This window comes from Channa argus, chromosome 9 (assembly GCF_033026475.1).
Source record: "Channa argus isolate prfri chromosome 9, Channa argus male v1.0, whole genome shotgun sequence".
Lineage (NCBI taxonomy): Eukaryota > Metazoa > Chordata > Actinopteri > Anabantiformes > Channidae > Channa > Channa argus.
Window position 1 is genome coordinate 7,472,785 of NC_090205.1, and position 22,898 is coordinate 7,495,682.

A 22,898-nucleotide genomic window follows, 5' to 3' on the forward strand; every position below is an offset into this window, starting at 1 on the left:
TGGTAATTTGTCTGTGAACAAATAGGATACTATTTTTCCATTCAAACGTATATCTTTTGTAAAAAAATAAATTAAAACACGACAGTGACAACATAATAACTTTATATATATGTTATAACTTGTAGAGCTATAAGTCTCATCTTAGACTTTGTTCGGCTTTCTTTGATACATTTTAATTTATGCATATAAAATATGTAAAGACATCTGTATATTAAATTTTTTTAACCATCATAAAAAACAATATTCCAACTAAAATATATATTTGGAATTTGGAAAAAGTATTTGTTGTTATAACGCCAGTTTTCAATGTAAATGTCTAAAGATGACCAAAGCAGATACATTTAAAGGAAAATGTTTTTGTTTTCATAAATGTATATTTTGCTAAAAGAGCAAGGCTCTAGGAAAATCAGGAATTGAGTATGACAGTGGAGTAAATGAATTTTCTTGTGGCGTTTACGTTACCAGTTGTCTGCACGCTGAAGTTGTCGGGTTCAACCGGGTTGAAGGGTTGAGCCTCGCCGGGTACCAGCGCCGTAATCCCACAATGCAGAGCGGATGGCGCGTCATTGGAGAGGGACGATGATGGCGGCGGTTGGTGCACCAGAAGTGATCACACAGCTGGAAAGCGCTGCCAAAGTTTTAATGGTGAGAAATGCAGCGTTATTTTATTGGTACACTGGTCAAGATAAATGTATCCGCATTTTGTCTCGAGTGGAGTTTGGCGGTCGGGACTCCCGCCGGTCTTTACTTCTTCCAGGTTTTTGTTGTTAGATGTGTTGAGCTCTCACCCGAGAAACGATACGGGAGCGAGCGATGCGTGGCGCAGCGCCTTGCCCGTCTCCATCCCGCAACAAACCCGCTCACTATCGTAACGATTCCCGCTCCTTCCTTTCACAAAGCAGCCCGACCTTAAAACAGCAGCTCGCGTCTGGATAACTTCCAGGATGGGCACAGTTTTCCAGAAACTTCAGCGTCTCGTGTCGCCGTCCAGCCGCTAACGTTAAGTTTTAATCCTCTCTGGAGACAGTTGGAGCATCTCGGTGCTGTTAATTCACCCGGTTTGTAGCCTAGCGTGTCCTCTTCCTTTTAAAACACAAAAACAAAAGAAGAAACACCGATTTCCATTTCGCGTTAGTATATTTAGCCTCATTTTGAACACCATCCAGCCTCCATTGAAACAAATGAAACAGAATTCAGTAGCTGAGAGCAAGAGGCCAACCATGTGCAGGATAAATGAGCTAGCTAGAGTCAATGCTTCTGCCGTTTCGCGTCCCATTGCTATGGCTTTCAAACCACGCGCAAGGGACATTGGTGCCCCGCTTGAATATTACACCGATTTGTCGTAAACGCCACAAGAAACCTAATCGGTCGGTTTAGTTGCTTCACGTGCTGGTCAGCTGGTGTCCTTTTGAATGAATGGCCATCAGTTGCATTCTTTCGTGTTATATAACCAGATGCGTGGACGTTTTCGTGCTGGGAATATCCCGCAGGAAGTTTCATCATCGATCAGGCTTCACTGCAGTGCTCCTGGTTTAATGGGAACGTTAGAATTCAGTTGAACAGCACCTCACTCCTAATATCACACTGGGTCCAGCGCTGCCTCTATGCAGTAACATGTTGGATCCCTGGACAAATAGGTGTTTAGTGAAATTTTGGATTGAATGCAACCACAACAGCCAAGAGACAAGGATTTATGCATAGGGTCCCAGAAATGTGTATGATAGCAGAAACAAAATGTCCCGGACTCTGGTTTAAACCAAAGACTGATTAAAGACTGGTTTTGGTTACTACAGCAACGATTAAACTCTGTTGCTTTGCTCTGAATTTCATCTCTGGTGCTACACCATATCTCTTTCTCCTTTAAAAAAGAAAAGACATTTGTTTGTGCAGTTTTTTCATAATATTATTACATTAACATTAGGTTTATAAGTTGTCTTATGCTCTAGTTTGACTTCTTTACATCTAGTCAGTACAAACTTAACATTATTTGTCATTCTTACACACACATTTTGACATTCAGCTTTAAACCCTGTCACAACACCCTGTGTAGTAGATTTTATTCAGTGGATTTCACTAGATTGAGTGGATGTCGTTCAGAGTTGAGCAATGTGTGTTTATCTTTAATATTTATTTGAAATCATGTTGTTGACCATTTGTTTTAGGTGACAACTCTATGTTTGTTCATGACACCTTTAGCATGTCAGACAGACCCCCCCCCCCCCCCCCCCCATTAATACATTTTTAATTGTTTAATAAAAATGTATTTGTGCAGCATCTCATCCCATTGAGATTTTCTTTTGGGTCATGTTGACGTCCTTTACCGCATAAGAATCTATTCAGAAAGTCTTTGTGTTTTGGACTCAGATAAGATTCTTTCTGTACTTTGCTGCCTTCAGCTGCAGAGCTGCTTTTACTGCAATTAGGGCTGGAATGTGATTTTCCTGCTGAGTGACACTTCTCAGTAAAACGGTGTCCTGTGCTTTCTCAATTTAATTCATAACACTCTTGGAGCATTGGTGGAGGGCTTCTTTTTCTTTTGTATTACTAATTACATATGTAATTATGTAATTACGAATGACTACAATATTAGTATCATATTTTGTGTGTTCATAATGTTCTCTTTTCTCTAACTGGCTTAATGTGCACTGTGCACTCTAACTGATTGCTGTACAACCTATAGTGTCTCTAACTATTAATAGCTTACTTACTGGAGCAGGGTCAAGCTGCAGCGCTCACGTTTTAGGGACCCTGCGTCTGTTTGCCAGGGGAGAGAGCATGGCGCTAGGCATTAATGATTTTAAGAATGTACTTGGTTTTGTCATGTGAAAATTAACTATTCTTGTAATGTGGTGTTCTATGAAATACTTTGTTGAATTACGTAACAAAATGCAACCAGCTTGACATAAATAAGTACTGGTGATGTTAGCCTGTAAATGTTAAATGCTTATTTACGGTGCATCCAGAAAGTATTCACATTGGTACTAAAGGTGCTATAACAAGGTTTTGAGTAAAGGATGTGAATACTTATGTACATGTAAATATGGAAAACGTTGCCGTGTAAATATTATCTGGAGCACTGTATATTACTGAGTAAAACCTTGGAAAACAGAATAAAATGTAAGAAAGCCTGGGATAAAACTGAAAACATAGACGTGTTGTTTTTGTAGTGTTTGATTTTAGTGAAATATTTACTAATGCCTTTCAAAATCCCTTAAAAATATAAGTAGTTATTTGTAGCTAATCTTGGCTCAAGTTAAAAATTTAGGTACTTAACTGAAAAGCACAAAATTACTAAATAAAATAAGCTGATTTTTCTCAAAATAGACAAAAAATAGGTTACTGTAGAGGTTTACTTTTTGATGGGGGCATTTGTCCTATAGTAGTATTATGAAAATATAACGTTCATTTTACACACTGTTAAATAGATTTCTTAGCAGATCACTAAAACTCCTATGACTTAAGACCACAAGTGCTTTTGTTGTGGCTGATCAGTGTATTATTTTAGTTTTAATGTGATTAGGTAGTTGGTAGTTTACATGTTTTGTCTTGATTTTCATCTGAATAGCTTGATTCTATTAATTCAAGCTATTCAGCTTGCTATTAATTTAAAAGCTTTATGATATTTATTTTTTGCTTGGACCTATTACTTTTTTGCCCCTATTACTTCACTTTATTAGTTTTGTTTAGCAGTACAGATGCAACCCAGGAAGTGCCCTAGTGTGGACGGCGTTTATACTGTGCATACATGCACGTAGCCATTTCAAACTGCAAACCTTTGCCACAACTTTCTTAGACAACTAATTCACAATCCCGCTTCTATCAGGAGTTTACTCACGATGTTGTTTTTAAAATGTCATATATTTTTGTATCTTGAAAGCCATAAATTTAAGCTCAAATTGTCCAGAGATGTGTGGGAATTTGATTGTAAAACTATCTGCAGAACTTTTAAGCTTTTACAAAAGTATGTATACAAATGCTAATTTTATTTTTGTTTTTTACAGGCACCACCATCTATGGTCAGCACAGAACAGAGGCAGCATGCTGAACACATATTCCTGTCCTTTAGGAAATCAAAATCGCCTTTTGCCATCTGCAAGCACATCTTGGGTAACTAATGATTTAATCGTTTTGACTTTATGTACTTTCATCAAGAAAGCCTGGCTAATTATACTTGTTATTTTTAAGAGCTGCAGAGACATTGCACGTCTACACTTGCTGGACAAAGGGAGAAAGAGGTTTTTAATTTTCTGTGCAGTTTTGGTGTTATGGTTGTAAACATCCTGCTGTGGTCTTGGATGTAATCCAAAACATTTTCGGGGATCCAAATGAAGTCTGAATCTACTTATTCTACTCTATTCCACCATTGTTTTTATCCTTGGCTTTCACCTGAAATGACCTTTGTTTTGTTTTTTGCTTGGCTTTATAAAATGACAGCTTTATAAGCAGCTTTATAAAATGACACAATCTCAGAACAATTCACCACAAAGGAAAGATTGTAGGGATCTATCCCAATATAAGATCATCAGTTTGTCAGTTTATATAAAAGGTACCACTTATTAAAGTATAAATGTTTAGGACTCCATTATAAAGCTGCCATCAGAACTCATCAGTTAACCTGATCTTCAATGCAGTAAAGACTACTAATTAATGTTTAACCACAGTTGCATCATCTAGCTTCGTATCATTAGCTTATCATCTAAAATTCTCACACACACGCAATTTAGATTCAACAATTAACCTAACATGCGTGTCTTCTGACTGTGGGAGGAAACCGTAGTAAGCATAGGAAACCCACTCAAGCATGGTGAGGACATGCAAACATGCAGCTGGCTGGTAGATTCCAATCAGGGACCTTCTAGCTATGAGACAGCAGTACTAATCACTCCACTACTGTGCTGCCTGCCAGAGCGACATTCGTGTCCAAACCAGCTGCCACTGGTCTTCTAGGATCATGTCTTTTCTACATGATTGGGCATAAGGTTCTGAGAACAGTGTCATTCAGCCTCAGAGTGCACAGTATCAGTGGCCGAGCAGAGTCAATGTAGACACTGATGTCACAAAGTGCATCTTCTACTGACGTGTCACAACTGTGTCCATTTTCTTTTCATTGTTCTCAGGCGTTTAAACATTTACTTTGTTATTTACTTTCCCTGTCCAGAGACCAGTAAAGTGGACTATGTGCTGTTCCAGGCAGCCACAGCCATCATGGAGGCTGTGGTACGGGAGTGGATTCTGCTGGAGAAGACCAGCATTGAGTCGCTTCGGGCTTTCCTCCTCACCTACGTCTTACAGAGACCCAAGTAAGAAACAAACAAACATGCATGCATGGACATACAAGGGTGTTAAGAATGGATGAAGTAACTTTTAATGACCTCTATTGGTGAGGGGTAAGTTTGCAAGAATGTCCATAGACGTCCTATGGTTTTATCCCATAGTTATGCTGCTAAAGACCACTGGGCTCCACTACCCACTCATTTGCAGTATATGGCACCGTTGCGTGACATCAATTTTGTATCTCTCGTCTCCTGTAGTTGTGCTTATCCCTCTCTGTGCATCTTTCTTCAGGTAATTGTAGCTTTTGGAACTGTGGGTTTCTAATCCACAGTTACCTAAAACCTACCCAATGTTTTGTTTGTCGCTTCCTGTTGCTCTTCTTTTCTTTTCTCTCACCACTTTCCACTCACCCCAACTGTTCAGTGCAAAAAGAAAGACATTTTTTTCTTATTTGTTTCCTTAGTGTTTGCTTTGAATTGGTTGGCTTTACTCCACAAACCCTATTATGTAAAGTGCCTTCACGTGATTTTGTTGTCAAGAGTCAGATAGTAACAAGTATGAGCAGCAGCTAATTTGTTCTGTCAGTGCTTGTACATGTTACATTAATACTATTTGAAATTGGGGGAAAGAAACACAAAAATACAATAAAGTGAAGTGTTTCGTGAGATACAGGCCAAAGAAAACAAGCTGCAGCTGCAGCTGCAACCTCAGACCCAAAACTTCTCTCTCACTTTGTCTTTGTATTCTCAGTCCCTGCTGTGAACTGTGCTCTGATTCAGACCCCATGCAGTATGTGTTGCAATCACTACAATATTCTCAGTATCAGATTAAATGACTGATCTCTCTGTTTTCCCCAGTCTGCAGAAGTATGTCCGTGAACAGATCCTGTTGGCGGTGGCAGTTATTGTAAAAAGGGGCTCTCTAGACAAATCCATTAACTGTAAGAGCATCTTTCATGAGGTTGGACAGCTCATCAGCAGCGGAAACCCCACAGTGGTGAGAAAGATTTACCTAACTTTTAGATGAAAATAGCATTTAATGGTGCATGTATCACATTACAAAATGTTTTCGATTGATTGTTCAACAGTTGCAGTGAACAAACTGTCAATCATTGTTCACATATATTCTCTCGCTGATTTCAAAAATGCAACTAATGTAAGCAAAAACTGAGTTTAGCTTATGGCTTTTCCGACATATCATGACAAACTCACTTAAATGTTATAACACAGCAGCTTTTGTATAGATGCATGTTACAACATAAGGACACTCTGGATCCGTTAAAGACAGATTGTTGATCACCGGTATTGTACACCTTTCAGTATAAACTGACATATCTGCCATCATAAATCAGTAAATATGCCTGTGTTAGTGACATTGCTGTATACATGACTCTATAGAAAAAACTGAGTGTTTACTTAACATAACTCGCACTGATTAACATTGTTACAGGGAGGCAAATTATTTGTCTTATTTGTTAAATATAAATGTTAAAGGTAACATTTTGTCTCCGTGCTTCTCTGTATGAATTATAAACAAAACTGGATATTTCTTATTTATCCAGTAAGTGGCACTATTTCATATGTTTCCCTTACCTAACCCCCAACCCCAAGACTCAGCTGTGTGCCATGGCTGGTTTCATTTTAGTGACAGACCAAAGGAGGATACACAAAGCCAGATAAAAATGCCATAGAGAGGGAAATTATTTTAAAACTATAAAGAGCAAAATGTTGAGGCTTTTTAAACTAGATTTATTTTGGTTTTGGAAGGTTTACCTATGCAGAATAAGTAATTTCAATGTTATTGTAACCTCCACATCTCATATAGGGCAGTACAGTAAAACATTTCTACATACATAATCTGGATCTTTGAATTCCCATGCTACATTCCAGCAGTATACAGAAAGCAATATACCTCATTATATTTTTTGCAGGTAGTGTACAAACAAATCCATACAAATTACTATTTTGTGCATGAAACATGGACATTTACAAAGAGAAATGTAAATGTTTTTCCAAAAATCTAGATGTTTATTTTAGATCTTCATTGAGCTGTCCAACCACCCACCACAATTTGGTTTAATGTTTTGCAGCTGCTGGATTTCCTTTGTGCATTGCATTGTGGGACAACAAAGACATCAGCAGTACACTCAAAAAAAAGTCATACTGCAACAGATTTGTTTTTTGTTTTTTTAGTATAATTAATTTTGTGTTTTTTTTTAATGTGACACACTTTCAAAACTTGCGAAGAAATCTCTCCCCACAAGGGCATACAGTCTATCTCCTTTTTTAGTATTGTCTGCTGATTCTTGCTCAAGTTTGACCTCAGGATAACGTCTTGTGTAACCTTTGACCCCTGTTATTACATAACCCTCTTTGCTGCAGCAAACACTGGCCTGCTCCATTCTGACTGCTCTGCTCAGCGAGTTTTCTAGCTCCAGTAAGTCCAGCAGCATTGGCCTCAGCATGGAATTTCACGGCGGCTGCAAGCGTCTGTTCCAGGTGTGTTCCCTGCTCTACCACCCATTCTATGTAGTTCTTAAAGAAGGAAATGTATTTCTCCCTTCTTTACTCTAGTCCCAGATAACTGCTTCGTCTTTTAATTTACACTGAATTCATCTCTCTCTATCCCTACTTACTTCCAGGAGGACGGCCTGCGTCAGATCTTCATGTTGACTATGGAGGTACTGCAGGAGTTCAGTCGCAGAGAAAACCTCAATGCCCAGATGTCATCGGTCTTCCAGCGTTACCTGTCTCTGGCAAACCAGGTCCTCAGCTGGAACTTCCTGCCTCCCAATCATATCCTTTGGTGGTGATTATTACACCTAGAAAAATGGGGGTCATAAAACTGAGTTTTTATTTCTAAATCTCCACCCATGATTTGATCAAATCTGGAAAAGTACGGTGAGTAAAAACAGGTCAAGTTACTTACAGTATTATATAGAAGCAGATATGTAGTGTCCTAACTTGCCATTTTATCTGCTGCAATATTTTACAGAGCAATTTTGTTGAGCACAGAATAAAAAGTATTTTTAGTTTTATGCTATGGTTTTTGTTTGCGATTTTACTTAACAACTTAAGTATTGAAATCTGGCACCTTTTGACAGGACTACTGTCCAATTTACACACACAACAAATGATAACATAACTCGTTATTTTCATTGCACATTTCTGTACAACTAGATTCTCTTTGAAGCAATCGTTCCACAGCAGCATATGTAATTCCTTTAATGATAATAGATTACATAAAGAGAGTAGTTAAAGGAACAAGTAATGAAATAATGAAACAGAAAGGATGGAGTGTCCATTGCGCAAAAGGCAGTTTGAGGTCCAAAGTACAGCTCATGCTTCCATCAGTGCTTTCACAGCCCTGAGGAAGAAGCTGTTTTTCAGTCTTTCTGTCTGCGCCCTCATGAACCTCAGCCTGCCAGGGAGGGTGTCAGACCGTTCCATGGGTGAAAGAGGGGCACCAATGATCTTTCGTGCACTGTTGGTGATTTGCTGCAGGTCTTTCCTCTCTTCTGAGGTGCAGCTGGAGAACCACACCGTGCATCTATAGCTTAGGACATGTTCTATGGCGCACTAGTAGAAGTTAGTGAGGAGTTTCTGTGGGTGCCCAGTTTTCCCGAGGGTCCGCAGGAAGAAGAGTCTCTGCTTCACTAGCTCCCTGGTGTTCACTCCTCACGTCAGGTCAACTGAGGGATAAACACCAAGGTACTTGAAACGCTCCACCTGTTCCACCTTCTCTCCATTGATCTCTAATGGTGGCATATGTTGTGTTCTTGTGTTTCCCGAAGTCAGTGACAAGCTCCTTTGTTTTGCTGGTGTTGAGCTGCAGATCGTTGTTGTGGCACAAGGATGTGAGGGCCTGTAGGCTGTCTCATCCTTGGTCATCATCCCCACCACAACTGTGTCATCTGCGAACTTGTGTATGTGATTTGTGTTATGAATAGAAGAGCAGTCATGTGTGAAAAGTGAGTACAAGAGCAGACTGAGAAGACAGCCCTGGGGGTGCCAGTGTTGTGGGTGGTGTTAGAGGAGATGAGGTCTCCAAGTCTCACATGCTGTGGTCTATTGGAGAGGAAGTCCTTAATCCAGACACAGAGATGGTAGTCCAGGCTCAGTGACAGCAACTTTTTGACCAGTTAACCTAGGTTGATGGTGCTTAATGCAGATCTGAAATCAACTAACAGCATTTCCACATAGGTGTTGGGGTTCTCCAGGTGTGTGAGGGCAGTGAGGAGCAGTGTACCTATTGGTTTTAGAGGCGTACTGGTCTAGGTCAGCAGGGATGGAGGCCTTAATATATTTCATTACCAGTCTCCCAGGGCATTTCATGATTATTGGTGTTAGTGCAACAGGCTGATAATTATTCAAGCATGTGACTACTACGCGCTTCTGTACAGGGATGATGGTGGCGGTCTTTGAGCAGGTGGGCACAGTGACTTCTTAAATATGTCAGTGAAGACAGCCACTAGTTTGTGTGCACATGCCTTTAGGACCTAACCTGGGACCCCCTTCCGGACCAGTTGCCTTCCACTCGGATGCAGTTAGTTTAACTCTTCACCCAAACAATCTATTAGGATATATAATATAATGTTAACACTTAAATTATGAACTGCTCCACAGTTGTTTTCTATTATGTATTTGTTTATTTAGTTGGGGTGAAGTAATTCAAACATCCCAGTTTTCACTATTACTGTAACCTGACTGTGTACAGTTAGTGATTTAAAGATGATTTTGATTGATGACTGAAATGCAGACATTTGCAATTTGATCACCCAGAACACCCAGTATTTCTTAATCTACTGGACCCAATGATGATATTCTGTTTGTAAAGCATATTGCATTTTTAATGGCCAAAATAAACCCAGGCTCCAAAAAGGTTTGCGCAGCAAAGTTAAATAGCTATCTTGAAGCAGAAAGAGAGTCATCTTGTATAGATGTGTATGTGCTGCCTCTGTAATGGCTAAAGCTGTGTGTGGTTCCACAAAGTCACTCAGGAATGCATATGTGTTCCCTCAGTTTCACTTTGTGGTTCATCTTTCGTGCACACATCCATTCTATCTTTTCAGCTGGCCAAATTGTTGTTGTGAACATAGGCTGTGTTTGTATGTGTGTGTGTGTGAGTGTTTTCGTGTGTCTCCAGGCTCATTATGGCCTAAATCCCAACCAGCCTGACATCCCCTCGGCCTGTCTGAGGGGATCTGGAGTGGCGCTTGCTGCCAGCCAGTACAATGTATCACTTTCAAAGAGGTGTCTGTATGTCCATCCCCGTATCATTCCAGCACCACACCACCCCCGCCTTGGCTTGTTGAGGCTCCCCTTGGTATGCCTGGCACTCTGTTTGATATGTGTGTTCTCAAAGACACACTTTTAAGTCCTCTGTGTGACTCTGTGTTTGTGTCTTTGGACATATGATTGTGTGTGTTTGTATTACCTGCGGCAGTCAGCTCTGTTTTAATGTTTGCCATGTACCTTACTGTATATGATGCCACCAGAGAAGCTACTGTACATGTGAAGGACTTCCCAGTTGAGGTTAAAGCAGGACACTGTTTGGTTGAATATTATAGAAAATAACTTAATATTAAACAGATTTGATTTGCTTTCTATAGGTTTTATATTTCAGTATTTGAAAACCTGCTTACATTGCACATCACTGATACCAATATATAAACTGAGAGATTTTAGTAATGTGTCACTTGTCAGACATTTAGCTATAGCATTTACACTGCACCAAGCCAGCTTTCCCCCTAATATCTGAGTGTGTGTTAGGATGTTGTAGACAATTTTGAAAGGTGGTGAAGAGGACTGCTTTATGGCAATTGGTTGATTTTGCATGAATTGGAATAGGAAATTCTAGGTGTTTATTTCAATGTATTAAGCCTAGGGAAATCGTAATTTGGCTATTTTGCCATTAAAACTACTAGGATGATTTAATGTTGTGGCTGGTAGCTGTGCATTAATATTGTAATATTTTGTAATATAAAGATCATATATAGTTTGATATAAGATTAGTCTTACTCCTAACTGCTTACCAGTTCTTCAGTATAATTTCTGTCAATCAGCCAAAGTTTGCTCCCATAACTCCTGTGCTATATTTAACAGTTATTAAACTGTACTTTTTTAACAGTCTTTATTTCTTCTGTTTTTACTTTTTAAATTGGTAAAATTTCCACGGTAAGGTACAATTAAGGATTTTATAAAGCGGCTTTCTCTAAATAAAATAAGGTCTGAACATAGTACCAGTTGCAAATAAAGCTGCTCTGGTTTCTTTTTGTTGAATTGTCACAATTGTTGAATGGATGGTCTCGGGCCATAGAAATGGCACAGAAATTCTCAAATCAAGCAGTGTTCTCCTTTTAAACTCTTTGTGAATTTGAAGTCTACAAATGTCTGGTCTGCTGGTAAAAAGGGGAAGAGGCTGATAAATGCTAGAGAGAAGCCTTTATGAGTGTGGCCGCCTGTCTGCAAGTGTAACAACGTGCCTTTGCCTCTGTGATGCAATGTCTGTATGGCTATCAGGGGAGCTCTTCTTAATTGCGTGGCTGACAGCCGTCGCTTTTCTTGCACACTTCTCAACCTGCTCAAATACTCCTTTCAAAAAGCCTCCCTCCATTAGATGAACCAAGCGGCATGCAGGTCATCTGTCCTCGTCGCCGCCTGAACCTCGACCCCGGTGTCATGTAGTAGAGGCACACTCCCTGGGCGTCGGTACGACACCGTGTCACTCCACACTGAGCTTGACTTCAGCCAGGGTCGCGGTCAGGCCTTGAGGCTGTGGCAGCAACCAGGTGCTGTAAATGGCTAGTTGAGCTGACCGATCATTCACCGTCCCTGCTGCCTCCGTGATCCTGAATTAACCACTGTCTCTGGATCCTTTTGTTCTTTAGATGCCTTAGGTATCTGAGTGACTGTCAGATTTGCCATTTGTGTTGCTATAATAGTCAGTGATGCTTTGTTCTGCAGCAATTACACATTTAGTTGTCTCCCATCTGTTGTTCTTTTCAGTAGACAGGAATGTGTAGATTTAATGCTCTATCAGCTCACTAAAACTCAAGTTGTTTCTAATTAAATACAGCATGTCCTTCTACTTTACTTGCATTTGCTGTGTATGCGGTAAAATGGAACACAAAGATTTTGTTCATAATTTTAATGAAGTACAATAAACAGCATCACTTTTACTGTGAAACAATTACCCTCTGCAGCCTCATTAGGAGTTATTCTTGTGCTATGGAGACAACTGTCAGAGGCAAATTTATTGACATTTGGGCCCTCGAGTAAGGGTTAGGATTAGGAATGTGTAAGCTGATGCTGGATGTTTACCTTGGCCCTGACCTGGAGGAGAATCTTCAGATACTGCTGTCTAAACAGTGGCAGGAGGGTATATGCATGTGGGCAATATGCTGATGGATGTTCTCTGGACATTTGTCCAGAATATCGCAGCACTGACTTAAATGTAAAGCCTTTTCCACATACTTTTTTGCAACTCTCTGCTGTCTCAAACGAAAGGATACATTTTACGCTTTTATTTCTTTTAAAATACAGTGACGAATGCATGCCGCAGATGTGCAGTGGTCAGCATTGTTGCCTTTCAGCAAAGATTTGAACCTGCCGGCAAGCTGTGGCCTTTTTATGCCTGGTTTGGTGTTCTTGGGCTAGAGTTTTGTCCAGGTATTCAAATATCCTCCCACAGTCCAAAGACATGCAGACAGTGTACCTCACTCTTAAAGGTCTTTATTTCACTTTATAGAACTTTTAGTTAAAGCAACTTAGTCCGAGATCTAACTTAAATCCTCCTTCACCAGATGATTTGTGTCTAACGCTGTCGAAACAAGCGGGGACCATGTACAGGTATAGTAGATAATTTAGTAGCTTGGGAATTAATGACAACTGCTGTCCAAACAGATTAGGCCCAAACAGTAGATGGAAAAGGGAAAAGGATAGGGAGGGGCTGGAATCACTGATGAAGTATTCCTGGACTGTTATTTCACATGGCATGGCTGCAGTGGAGACTTAAAGTGGGATATTTCGCTTAAACCCCCCCACGTGCCTTAACATAGCACTGCGCTCTTTGCACGGCTGCTGGCAGACATTCAGCCAGTCCTGCTGTTCAGCTGGTCAGTCCTCAGTGAGGATCAACCATAATAAATAAAGGATACAGGAGAGGGTTGCTAATCCACAGTCCTTGAACAGGAAGGTTTGTTCATACCTGCAGATCATGGAGATAAGCCTCATTGTTGACTAATTAAAGCGGTCGTGATAGTACTGTTAAAGTGATATGTACGATGCCTGCAAATTGTTGACTAATACTAGAGTTGGCAGTGGTTCAGTTGGTACAGTGGCTGCTTAGAGCGGGGCGCGAGCCTCCGACCCGCCGTTAGGGTTGGAGGTTCACGCCCCGTTCTTCCCGACCACATGTCGAAGTGTCTGTGGGCAAGACATTGAACCACCAACATCCTATCCACATCCCCAGCTGTGCAGTGCCGATCCCAAGCCGGGTAGAAATTTTGAGGGTTCCATCAGGCTTAAAAACTGTGCCAAATCAATATGCGGACTAATGATCCACTTTGGTGACCCTTCACTTCTATGATAAGCTGAAAAGACAAAAAAAAATGTTAATTGATAAAGTGATTCTACATTTTTAAAAATCCACCAAAAACAAAATGAAATAATCAAATAATCAAGGGAGAAAAGAGGAACAGCAAAACTTATTATAACATGAAGGAAACTGGTTATTAGCACACTGTTTTACCACAGTGGCATGAAAGGAAACCAACAGCTGGATAGAAAAAAGAAAACACATTGCAAGTCCATCTATTATCTTAACCACTTATCCTGTTCAGGGTGGTGGTGGGCTGGAGCCTATCCCAGCTATCATTGGGCAAGAGGCAGGGTACACCCTGGACAGCTTATCAGCTCAGGGCCAACACAGAGAGACCTACGTGGACACACAACTATTCACACATTCACACCTAGGGGCAATTTAGAGTCACCAGTTAACCTAACATGCATGTCTTTGGACTGTGGGACGAAACTGAAGTACCCAAAGGAAACCGACGCATGCACAGGAAGAAAAAAGACAAAGTAAATGGTCTGAATTTGTATAGCATTTTTCTACACTATTGGTAACCGAACTAGTTTACACTGCTTCTCATTCACCCATTCAAACTCACAATCTTTCATAGACTCACACACTGATGGGGGAGCGACTATTCAGCTGACTTGCACTGTTGTGCTTAAGGACACCTAAATGTGTGGCAGGAGCAGCCGAGAATCAAACCCAACTGCCCCAGGAGTGGTGGACGACTGCTCTACATCCTGAGCCACAGTGGCCAAAGACTCGTGCAGGCTACCCTTTGAACTTTGCTGTTGGCTATTTTCACAAACATTATTTTCATGAGCAAGTTCTTGGTTAGAGCCATCTGTGCAATCTGTATGTAGCCAAAGTTAGGTTGTAGAAGAAAATGCTCCACTCTGCAGTTCCAAAAAATCCAATAGATAAAGCATCTTCACTAGGGTAGGGCAATATAGATTTAAGTATTTATGACATTTTTAATTTTTTAAATTTTTTTGTCCTTTCGGCTTATCCCATGAGTTCAGGGTCCCGACAGTGGATCAATGTCCACATGTTGATTTGCCACAGTTTTTACGCCGGATGCCCTTTCTGACACAACCCTCCCCAATTTCTACTGGGCTTCTACTGCCTTTACAAACTGAGCTACAGTTCGATTAAATGGCATTAAAAAATAGAATAGAATATAAAGTAAATAGAATAGAATATTCCTTCCACAGAAGTATTCATGCTACATATTTGAAAATTTCCCTAAATTCTTCCTTGTCAACAGTTTGGATAAGCATCATGTCTTAGGGCTCAGCCTTTTAAAATATTGAAGCTGCTATATAATCAAATCTGTTATCACACAGCTATATAGTGATAAGCTATATAGATATGACATAATTCGAATAGAGGGATGAAATGATCAGAATATATCGCAGATGATACTATATGGCACAGCCCTAGTCCACTTTAAAGGAACGTGTCATATCAGAAGCCTTGACTTTTATTATTTCATTTTTAATGATATTAGAAATTTGAGCACTGAAACTAGTTTTGAACCCAAAAAATCCAGTAATCCTCTATAGTTTTTAACAAAATGTCTTGACACCTACTACCTGGATTGGCATGAAATGTGGTGCACATATACATGAGGAAAATAGGATTAATTGTAATAGTTTTGACAGTAATTTTAACGTTAAATTTAGTATCATTGTCAGATCAACATTTTTTGACTTAATGGCTGTAAAATCAACTAAAATGGACAAAAATCTACAAATAAGGCAAAGTGTTGGCTTCAATGCATTGAGTTTGGTTTTGTGTCTCTTCAATCATTTAGAAGGGGCTCAGCTTATATTCACTGTTCAGTAGTGTGGTAGTTAGTTTATGTATAGCAGCCCCTAAAGGAAAGAATGATGGGATTTTATTGCAACCATGTTCTGTCAGACCTTGAAGAGGAGAGATGTTTGTCAGTTCACAATACCTTGGCTAGGCTTCACATGCAAGGTCATAAATTTTGCATGTCTTATGGCGTTGGTCAAGTCATGGTAAATGGAATTGGAGCAGGACAATAAACTTGAAATAGTATTTGTTTCTCCGCGAAAGTGCCTGGATTATTAGACAAACCTACCAGCAACAGTTTTACAGTATTTGCATTACACTCATGGCTAATGTTAATTAAAGAATTATATTGTGTGGTTATGCGTCTGCAAATTTGTCAAGTACATGGTGAGAACTTGCCTGGGCTGTGTGAATCCTGTGGTCAGTGGTTTACATTGGTTATGTATTTGGTGAGTTAAAAGTGTTTGTGCGTGCTTGTTGTGTGTCTGTTTATCTGTCTGTCTTGTCTTGCCAGTGGAAAATTGACGTGTCACGTTAGTTATTCTTGAGCCTGCTGGAAGGGTTGACATAGTAGCAGGTGATGTCTTTTAAAAACCCACCAAACCACAGCCCACATGTCCTCGTCACTCTGCGTACATTACTCATCTTGGAAGCATTTGAACTACACGCACACATGTCTGTCCTTTTTTTTTTTTTTTTTTTTTCAAGCGTGGACAGCATGGTTGAGGTTGTAAATTTGTCATCTTGAAATGTAGATATTCCTGTGAACTGTAGTGCTTGTCTGAAGAAGTTGTCCAAACATTTTTATTGTTGCTTTCAGGTCAATAGATAAAACATCAATGATTTTTTTGGTCACATTAAAGATTTTGCATGTAGCACGACTTTATTTAAACCCAGTAGATGACACATGGGCTCCTTAAAAATAAGTAGTAAGTAAGTCCAGTACTTACCTCACCTTAGAAATACTTGTTTTATTTATTTATGTAACAGTAAAGATTAAGTGATTTTTGGTTGTCTTAGTCTTTTACGAATGGATTTGGGCAATTAATCAAATAAAATGAGTAACTGAAGATGTCAGTTAAGATTATTACAAAATGTGATGGGGAGTTTTCACTATTTCCTGCACCATCAATCTACAGTCATTATTTGCAGTGCAAGATCAATCAGCCTAATGCTTATTCAGCTTAAGCCAATCTGGAAACATTTAATTCACATCAGAAGCTTTGTGTAAAATGCTCAGAAGTCTTGTTGATCTTTTTTACATCCATACTTTTTAGCTGCTTTATTAACAAAGCTTATCTGAAAAATGTTGGCGTAGGCATGTTACATCTGACCTATTCATAATTACTTGTTTGTTCCTTCTTAGCAGACTCACTACAAGATGTCAAATTAACTTTGAAATTGTAAAAGATGATAGATATAAGCTTGGTGTTAGTAAAACCAGTCGTATGTAATTTTTTTATGCTGCCATAATCTGTCTGACCCAGTTTATAGTAGCTGTGTAGTTATCATTCCTGGGGTCTTCTGTGAGTTTCCACCCACCCGTGATTGCACAACCTCAGCCATAGTGGTGGTCGCACCAGGAGGAAATGGCCTCAAGTCTGGGTTAGTCCCACTTGTTGAAGGGGACTCTCCCCTCATTTCTAGCTATTTATCTCTCCCCATGTCCTCACAGAATACTGTATTCTGTCCTATATGTGTGGGATTTGCAAGGTAAAGCCCAGCCAGCTTAAGCTTTCATTTACCTGTTTGATTCTGTAAAACTAGAATCCGCAGTGGCTAGAAAATTGCATATGTAACATATTATAAAGGGATTGATAGAAGAAAGAAAATCAGGACATTTCTTAATTAATTCAGAATTAAATGACTGAACTCTGGCATTGAGCACACGCCTTACTTTTCCCCTTCCCTTTGGAAAGGTTCAGTTAGAGGTCCTCTCCACGACTATTTTTAACAAGGCCTAAAAGCCAAGTATTGGAGACACACACACACACACACACACACACACACACACACACACACACACACACACACACACACACTCTGAGCTCTACAGACTCTTAGACAGGTGCCAACTTTTGTGCCGAAAAGTGTGTTGTGGTGGGGTGTGTGCAAGGGGAGTGACTATGGGCTGGTGTCAGAGGAATGCGTGACCTCGCCGGCGTCTGCTGCTGTTTGGCTTTGATTAAACATTCCTCTGGAAGTTTTCTTCTTCTCTCACTGAGCTGCACGGTAGCGATATGATTTTGTGTGTGCACTTTTGTGTTTTATGTGGGTGATGGGAAATGGAGAGTTTGTGTCTTTTTGAAAAAGAATATTTTATCAAGCAAACAAAGATGGAAACAGAAAGATGCAAGGTAACAAGAGTTCTGATTATTAAGGGTAGTAGCAGTTGTCTTAATGGTGCCAACAGTAGTTAGTGGTAAGAGAGCCGTCCTCCTATGTCCTACACAGGAGACAATAAAACAAATTAGAGAAATAAATAATGTGTGTAATATAGTAAAACCTAGTTACTTTCACAGACTCTCCAGTCCTCTGTCATTTCAGACCCATGCTTTGAGAACATTTCAACAGACAGATGACATTTAGAGATATACATTAACACTATATGCATATAGTGGGGCTTGAAATTTTGTGAACCCTAGAATTTTCACTTTCTGCATAATTATTACCTAACACATACAGTTTTCAAAACCTTAGATAAAATGAACAGAAAAAAGGAATATTTTTTTAGGATCTTTCCCTGTTTTTGACACGCGCACGCACACACACACACACTTACACGAATAATGCCTGAATATTTATTTTGTGTTGGTCTCTAGTTTTACAACTTGAAAATTTTAAATAGTACTTAAAATGTTGTTTTTTTTTCATATGCATGCAGAAATGGATAGAATTGTCATATTTTCAAGTGCCACAGTTTATAAAATGGCAGCTGAAAATTTACTATAAATAAAATAGTGGCTATTAGATTGTGCTTAAGTTGTTTGATTAGTTGGTTTAATCATTTTTCTTTTAGCGATGCCATACATGCTCTGATTCCATTTTCTCAGTTGCATTGTATGTAACATGGAGCTTTAGTACACTGATGGGTATTTTATTATTTGCTAATACTTTAAAGATCAAACTACTAATTGAGGTTAAGACAACTGGGACAAAGAGAGTTTTTGTTGACTTTTGTGATTCAAAGTTTATTGGAGAGAGGACAGTGAGAGGGAATAAAATCTTTGGTTATATTTATTAGTTGTTTCTGTTGTGAGAAGGGAAAAAATGTTGTGTATGTTTGCACTTCCCAAAGAAAGAGACAGGAACAATTATGACACCGCAGGTGACAAGACCGTAAAAGAATATGTAAAGGCTTTTAATGGTGGCTATGAGAAGCAGGGCAACTCGGTTCTGAGCAGTGAGTGTTGTGGGTTTGTAAGATGCTTCAAGTGAGGATATTATGTGTTGGGAAGGTCAGAAAAGCTATGTTTGTAAGAGTAGGAGTAACAAAGAGAAGTTCTTGATGAGCTAAGCAAAGAGGATGCTGTGGGTGTGTTTAAAAGTCTTGTAAGTGTTGTGGTTTTGTAGGAAGAAAGTGTGTGTTGTGGGCTTGTGAAAAAGTATTTAGAAAGTCCTGTATGGAAACTGTGTGTGTTTGCTGTGGGCAGAGAGAAAGCTTTAAAAGTTTTTCTAAGTTTTACGACAGTCTGGGATTCTGGGATTAGAAGATGTTTTAAATCGGGATCAATCAATCATTATGTGTTATTGGGCAAAGAGAGTCTTGCTTTGGTTTTGAAAGCAGTCAGAAAGGGAGACAACTTGATTGGCCAAGGAGGGAAAGGGGAGTGTTTCAGGGCAGTAAGGAGTCTTGTGGACGTCTAAAGTAGTGGACAAAGAGACAGAGTAGCACAGAGCCTCTATTGGCTGCAGTGAGTGTCTCATCTTGAGAATGCAGGGTAAAGAAATCTGAGTGTGTACAAGGAAGGAGCGCTTGCGGGGAGCGAGGACAGGAAGAAGAGAGGGTGTCAGGCAAGTCAGAGACTAAAGATCGCTAAAAACCAAAAAGTGGACCAGAGGGTGGGAAAGAGAGGAAGAGTTTCTTTGTGTGCAAAACCTGTGGCAAGCAAAGAGCTGATGAAGAAGAAAGACGAGGAAGGGAAGACAAGAAAACAGCATTCAAGGAGGGAAGGGTGAGAAAATTAAAATAAAACCTTTTGTGGAATAAAGCCTAACAGTTAATGAGAGGGAGAGCTGCTTAACAAGTGAATAACAAGACTCTGTCGCCACAAAACCTCAAGACTCTCACACAGAGACCTGAATACCCATTGAGAAGAAGCCTTGTGACAGGAGCTGGTGTTTGTGTGTGTGTGTGTGGTGCTCCTCCTTCTCCTCCTCCTCCTCTTCTTCCTCCTCTTCATGTTGGTGTTGGCCTTAACTGGCAGCGGGTCACTGGGGCGCCACTACATCGCCATGTTCGAGGCCACACAGAACGTCACACTCAAGCCCACGGAGAACTGGAGGGAAGCACTTCTGGACACCCGTGTCATGGACCTCTTCTTCACTGTAAGTACCCAGTTCATCACCGATCTTTCCCAAGATATCTTGTTCTTTGGATCAGCTAATCTTTAAAATTGTTAGAGCTTATCATTTTTTTATTTTTTATTTTTGTATGAAATGGTCCAGATCTCATTGTTTTGATGTTTTGGTTTCACTGATGAAAATCATCAGTTTAAATTTACATGGCATTATGAAAAAGGAAAAAAACATTTAATTGTTTTTTTAGATGTGCTTTGTTTCACTTTTTTACCTTCTGTCTGACTGTGCCATATGTACTTTTGTTTTTGATCCATCCAAATCCTTCAGTCAAAGAACTTTAGATGTTTTCATCCAAATTCCCGTGAGAGTTTCTTGTGTCCTGCTTTGCCCTTTCTTCTTCTTTGTTTTTTACTGACCTCTAGATAGTGGTTGGATCGTTATTTATAATAAACACACAGACACAGTTTGCCTTCTGATGTTGGGCACAGAAGTCTTACTTGACCTTGTGTTTTTGGCACATCTTCGGTTTTTACTTCTTTTGTGGGTGTCTTTCATGCACCATTAAGTAGATTTATGGCTGCTTTACACTTGGGTCACTGTCCAGAGGACCGCCTGGTGAAGCAAATGTGTATTTTTGTGCAATGACTTGTGTGTTTAAAGAGGCTGCCCACGCTGGCTAGGCAAACGGCATGGAGAGGAAGTGTGGAACATACCAGTCAGTTCTTCTTCCATCGTCCGATACTGATCCAGTACTCTGCCCTTTAGCCATATGCGCCTCCTTTCCATTAACCTTTACCTGTTGCTACCCCTTCCGCTGTCACAACCATCTACAGCACTCATCTACCTTTTCACTCCATAGTTGCAATTTTTGTTTTGGGTTATTTGTCACTACCAAATACCAATGCTGACCGATAAATTATATTTTCATCGTTGTTGCTATATGAGAATGAACACATCAAAAAATGCATTGCCAAAAAAGTTCCTGATTTGCAAAGACTATGAAAAATCATTTTATTTGCTTGTGCCAACATTTCTAACATTAGCTCTGTCACATCATTGCATACGAGGCTAAAATTTAAGCATGCAGATGTAAACATTTATTAAGCTGCAACATTGCCACTGACTCCGAGGAAGCGAGGCACAGTGCAGCTCTTTCAGACAGCAAACGGAGAGAGAGAGCCCAGCAGAGGGGCGTTTTTATGGAGCTGACAGCATCTACCCTCGATTATACGAGCAATAAAAGTTTAGAAAGTAAAATAAAAATGCAATAATTTTTTTTTTAACCACTGGTTAAACAAGTATAAACTTGTAAGGTCAGATGTGCCTTTGTAAAAACAGCGTGATATAGGAGCTGTTGAGCTACGACACACAATGTATTTATTTATCACAAATCACACTGTCATTGTAGTACTGAACCATATTATTGTACATTGGAGGTTTTCCTCATTGTAAAAGCCTCGAAAATACTAGTAGACTACTGTTTTTGGCTACTCTTGCTATCAATGACAATTGTCCTATTCATATTTATAGATACTTAGTTGCCTCACTTTTCTTCTGCCACACACTTGGGGAAATCTTGCCAACAATATATCTGTCACTATAATCTTTTTTTTTTCTGCCAAATTCTGCTCCGCTAACCTTTTATCTATCCATTGCTTAATATTGCTGTATAGCCTATCCACCTGTCTTTTATCATATATGGCAGCCTTCCTGTCACCAACTGCATGCATATTTCCAAACCCCAGTCCACTCATAGAGCTTTGTAGGCCCTGACACACACAAACAGCTGAAAGCAATAGGCATTGTTACTCTAGTCAGCCCTAATCAGGGTGATTTAGCATGTTGAAAGCTGTAGGACTGGATGTTCTGCCGGCTGAATTTATTTGTACAGGTTCTACTTCTGATTGTTTCACAAGCATAATACGTTTAAGTTATATCAAGAATATGACAGCATTGTTTATTCCGGCAGGTTACAGTCGAGGCAGCTTAATGTTTTTTTTTGTTTTTTTTTTTAATTCAACTGCAGAAACTATGGTGCCAACATATCACTGGTCAGCTGGCTGTTGGCTGTTGTGTTGTTTTGGTGTGTTTTAATTAAAGATGTAAGGTGACCGATCACTTTTAATTTAAAGTCGTCTAGTTGTGTTGGGAGTTTTTTTACTTACTGTTTACTTTATCTATAGTACCTTTTTAAACTTTTAGAGTTTTCCTAAACATACTGTATGTTCTACTTTAGTCAGTTCCTCTCCTCATCTTGATGTTGAGGAACTTTTTAAATAGCAACTTGTACTTGCAGCAATGCAGTGGCAATTTTTCAAAGGAAACATTAAACTAAAAGTTTTTTGGAAGTTCTTCACTCTTTACGATCCCGTTGTTTGTGTTCTTGTACTTGTAAACTAGTTGGGACCAAAAAATTCCTTACCAAGCTTGGACCTTTTGGCAAACTGAAGACATTTTGCTTGTCCTAAGTTTAAAGGTTCATTTGAGTGTTAAGACTTGTAATTAGGGTTAGTGGAAACAAATCTATCTCATGGGCCGACGCACATCACCGTTTCCCTAATACTCTGTTCTAATTTTTTGTCCTTGCTTTTGTGTATTAGTTCAGTGAAATTTTTATTAGGAATGATAGGAGGTCCTGGGATGGTAAAGGGTCCAGGGAATATGAATTATGTAGGAAGTAATGACAAGAATAGAGATACGAACTTGTG

At 39.6% G+C, this 22,898-nt stretch overlaps 1 protein-coding gene across 1 annotated transcript in view; it reads left to right on the forward strand.

Moving 5' to 3' along the window:
- The first annotated feature begins 499 nt into the window (after window positions 1-499).
- The window catches only part of xpo4 (exportin 4), a 54,481-nt gene continuing 32,082 nt past the window's right edge, over window positions 500-22,898 (forward strand). Inside the window, exons 1-7 of the mRNA XM_067516824.1 lie at window positions 500-645; window positions 4,002-4,107; window positions 5,159-5,300; window positions 6,132-6,270; window positions 7,656-7,772; window positions 7,916-8,068; window positions 20,104-20,217. Of these exons, the coding sequence (XP_067372925.1) occupies window positions 556-645; window positions 4,002-4,107; window positions 5,159-5,300; window positions 6,132-6,270; window positions 7,656-7,772; window positions 7,916-8,068; window positions 20,104-20,217 (861 nt within the window). The 5' untranslated portion in view covers window positions 500-555. The remainder of the gene's footprint in view (window positions 646-4,001; window positions 4,108-5,158; window positions 5,301-6,131; window positions 6,271-7,655; window positions 7,773-7,915; window positions 8,069-20,103; window positions 20,218-22,898) is intronic.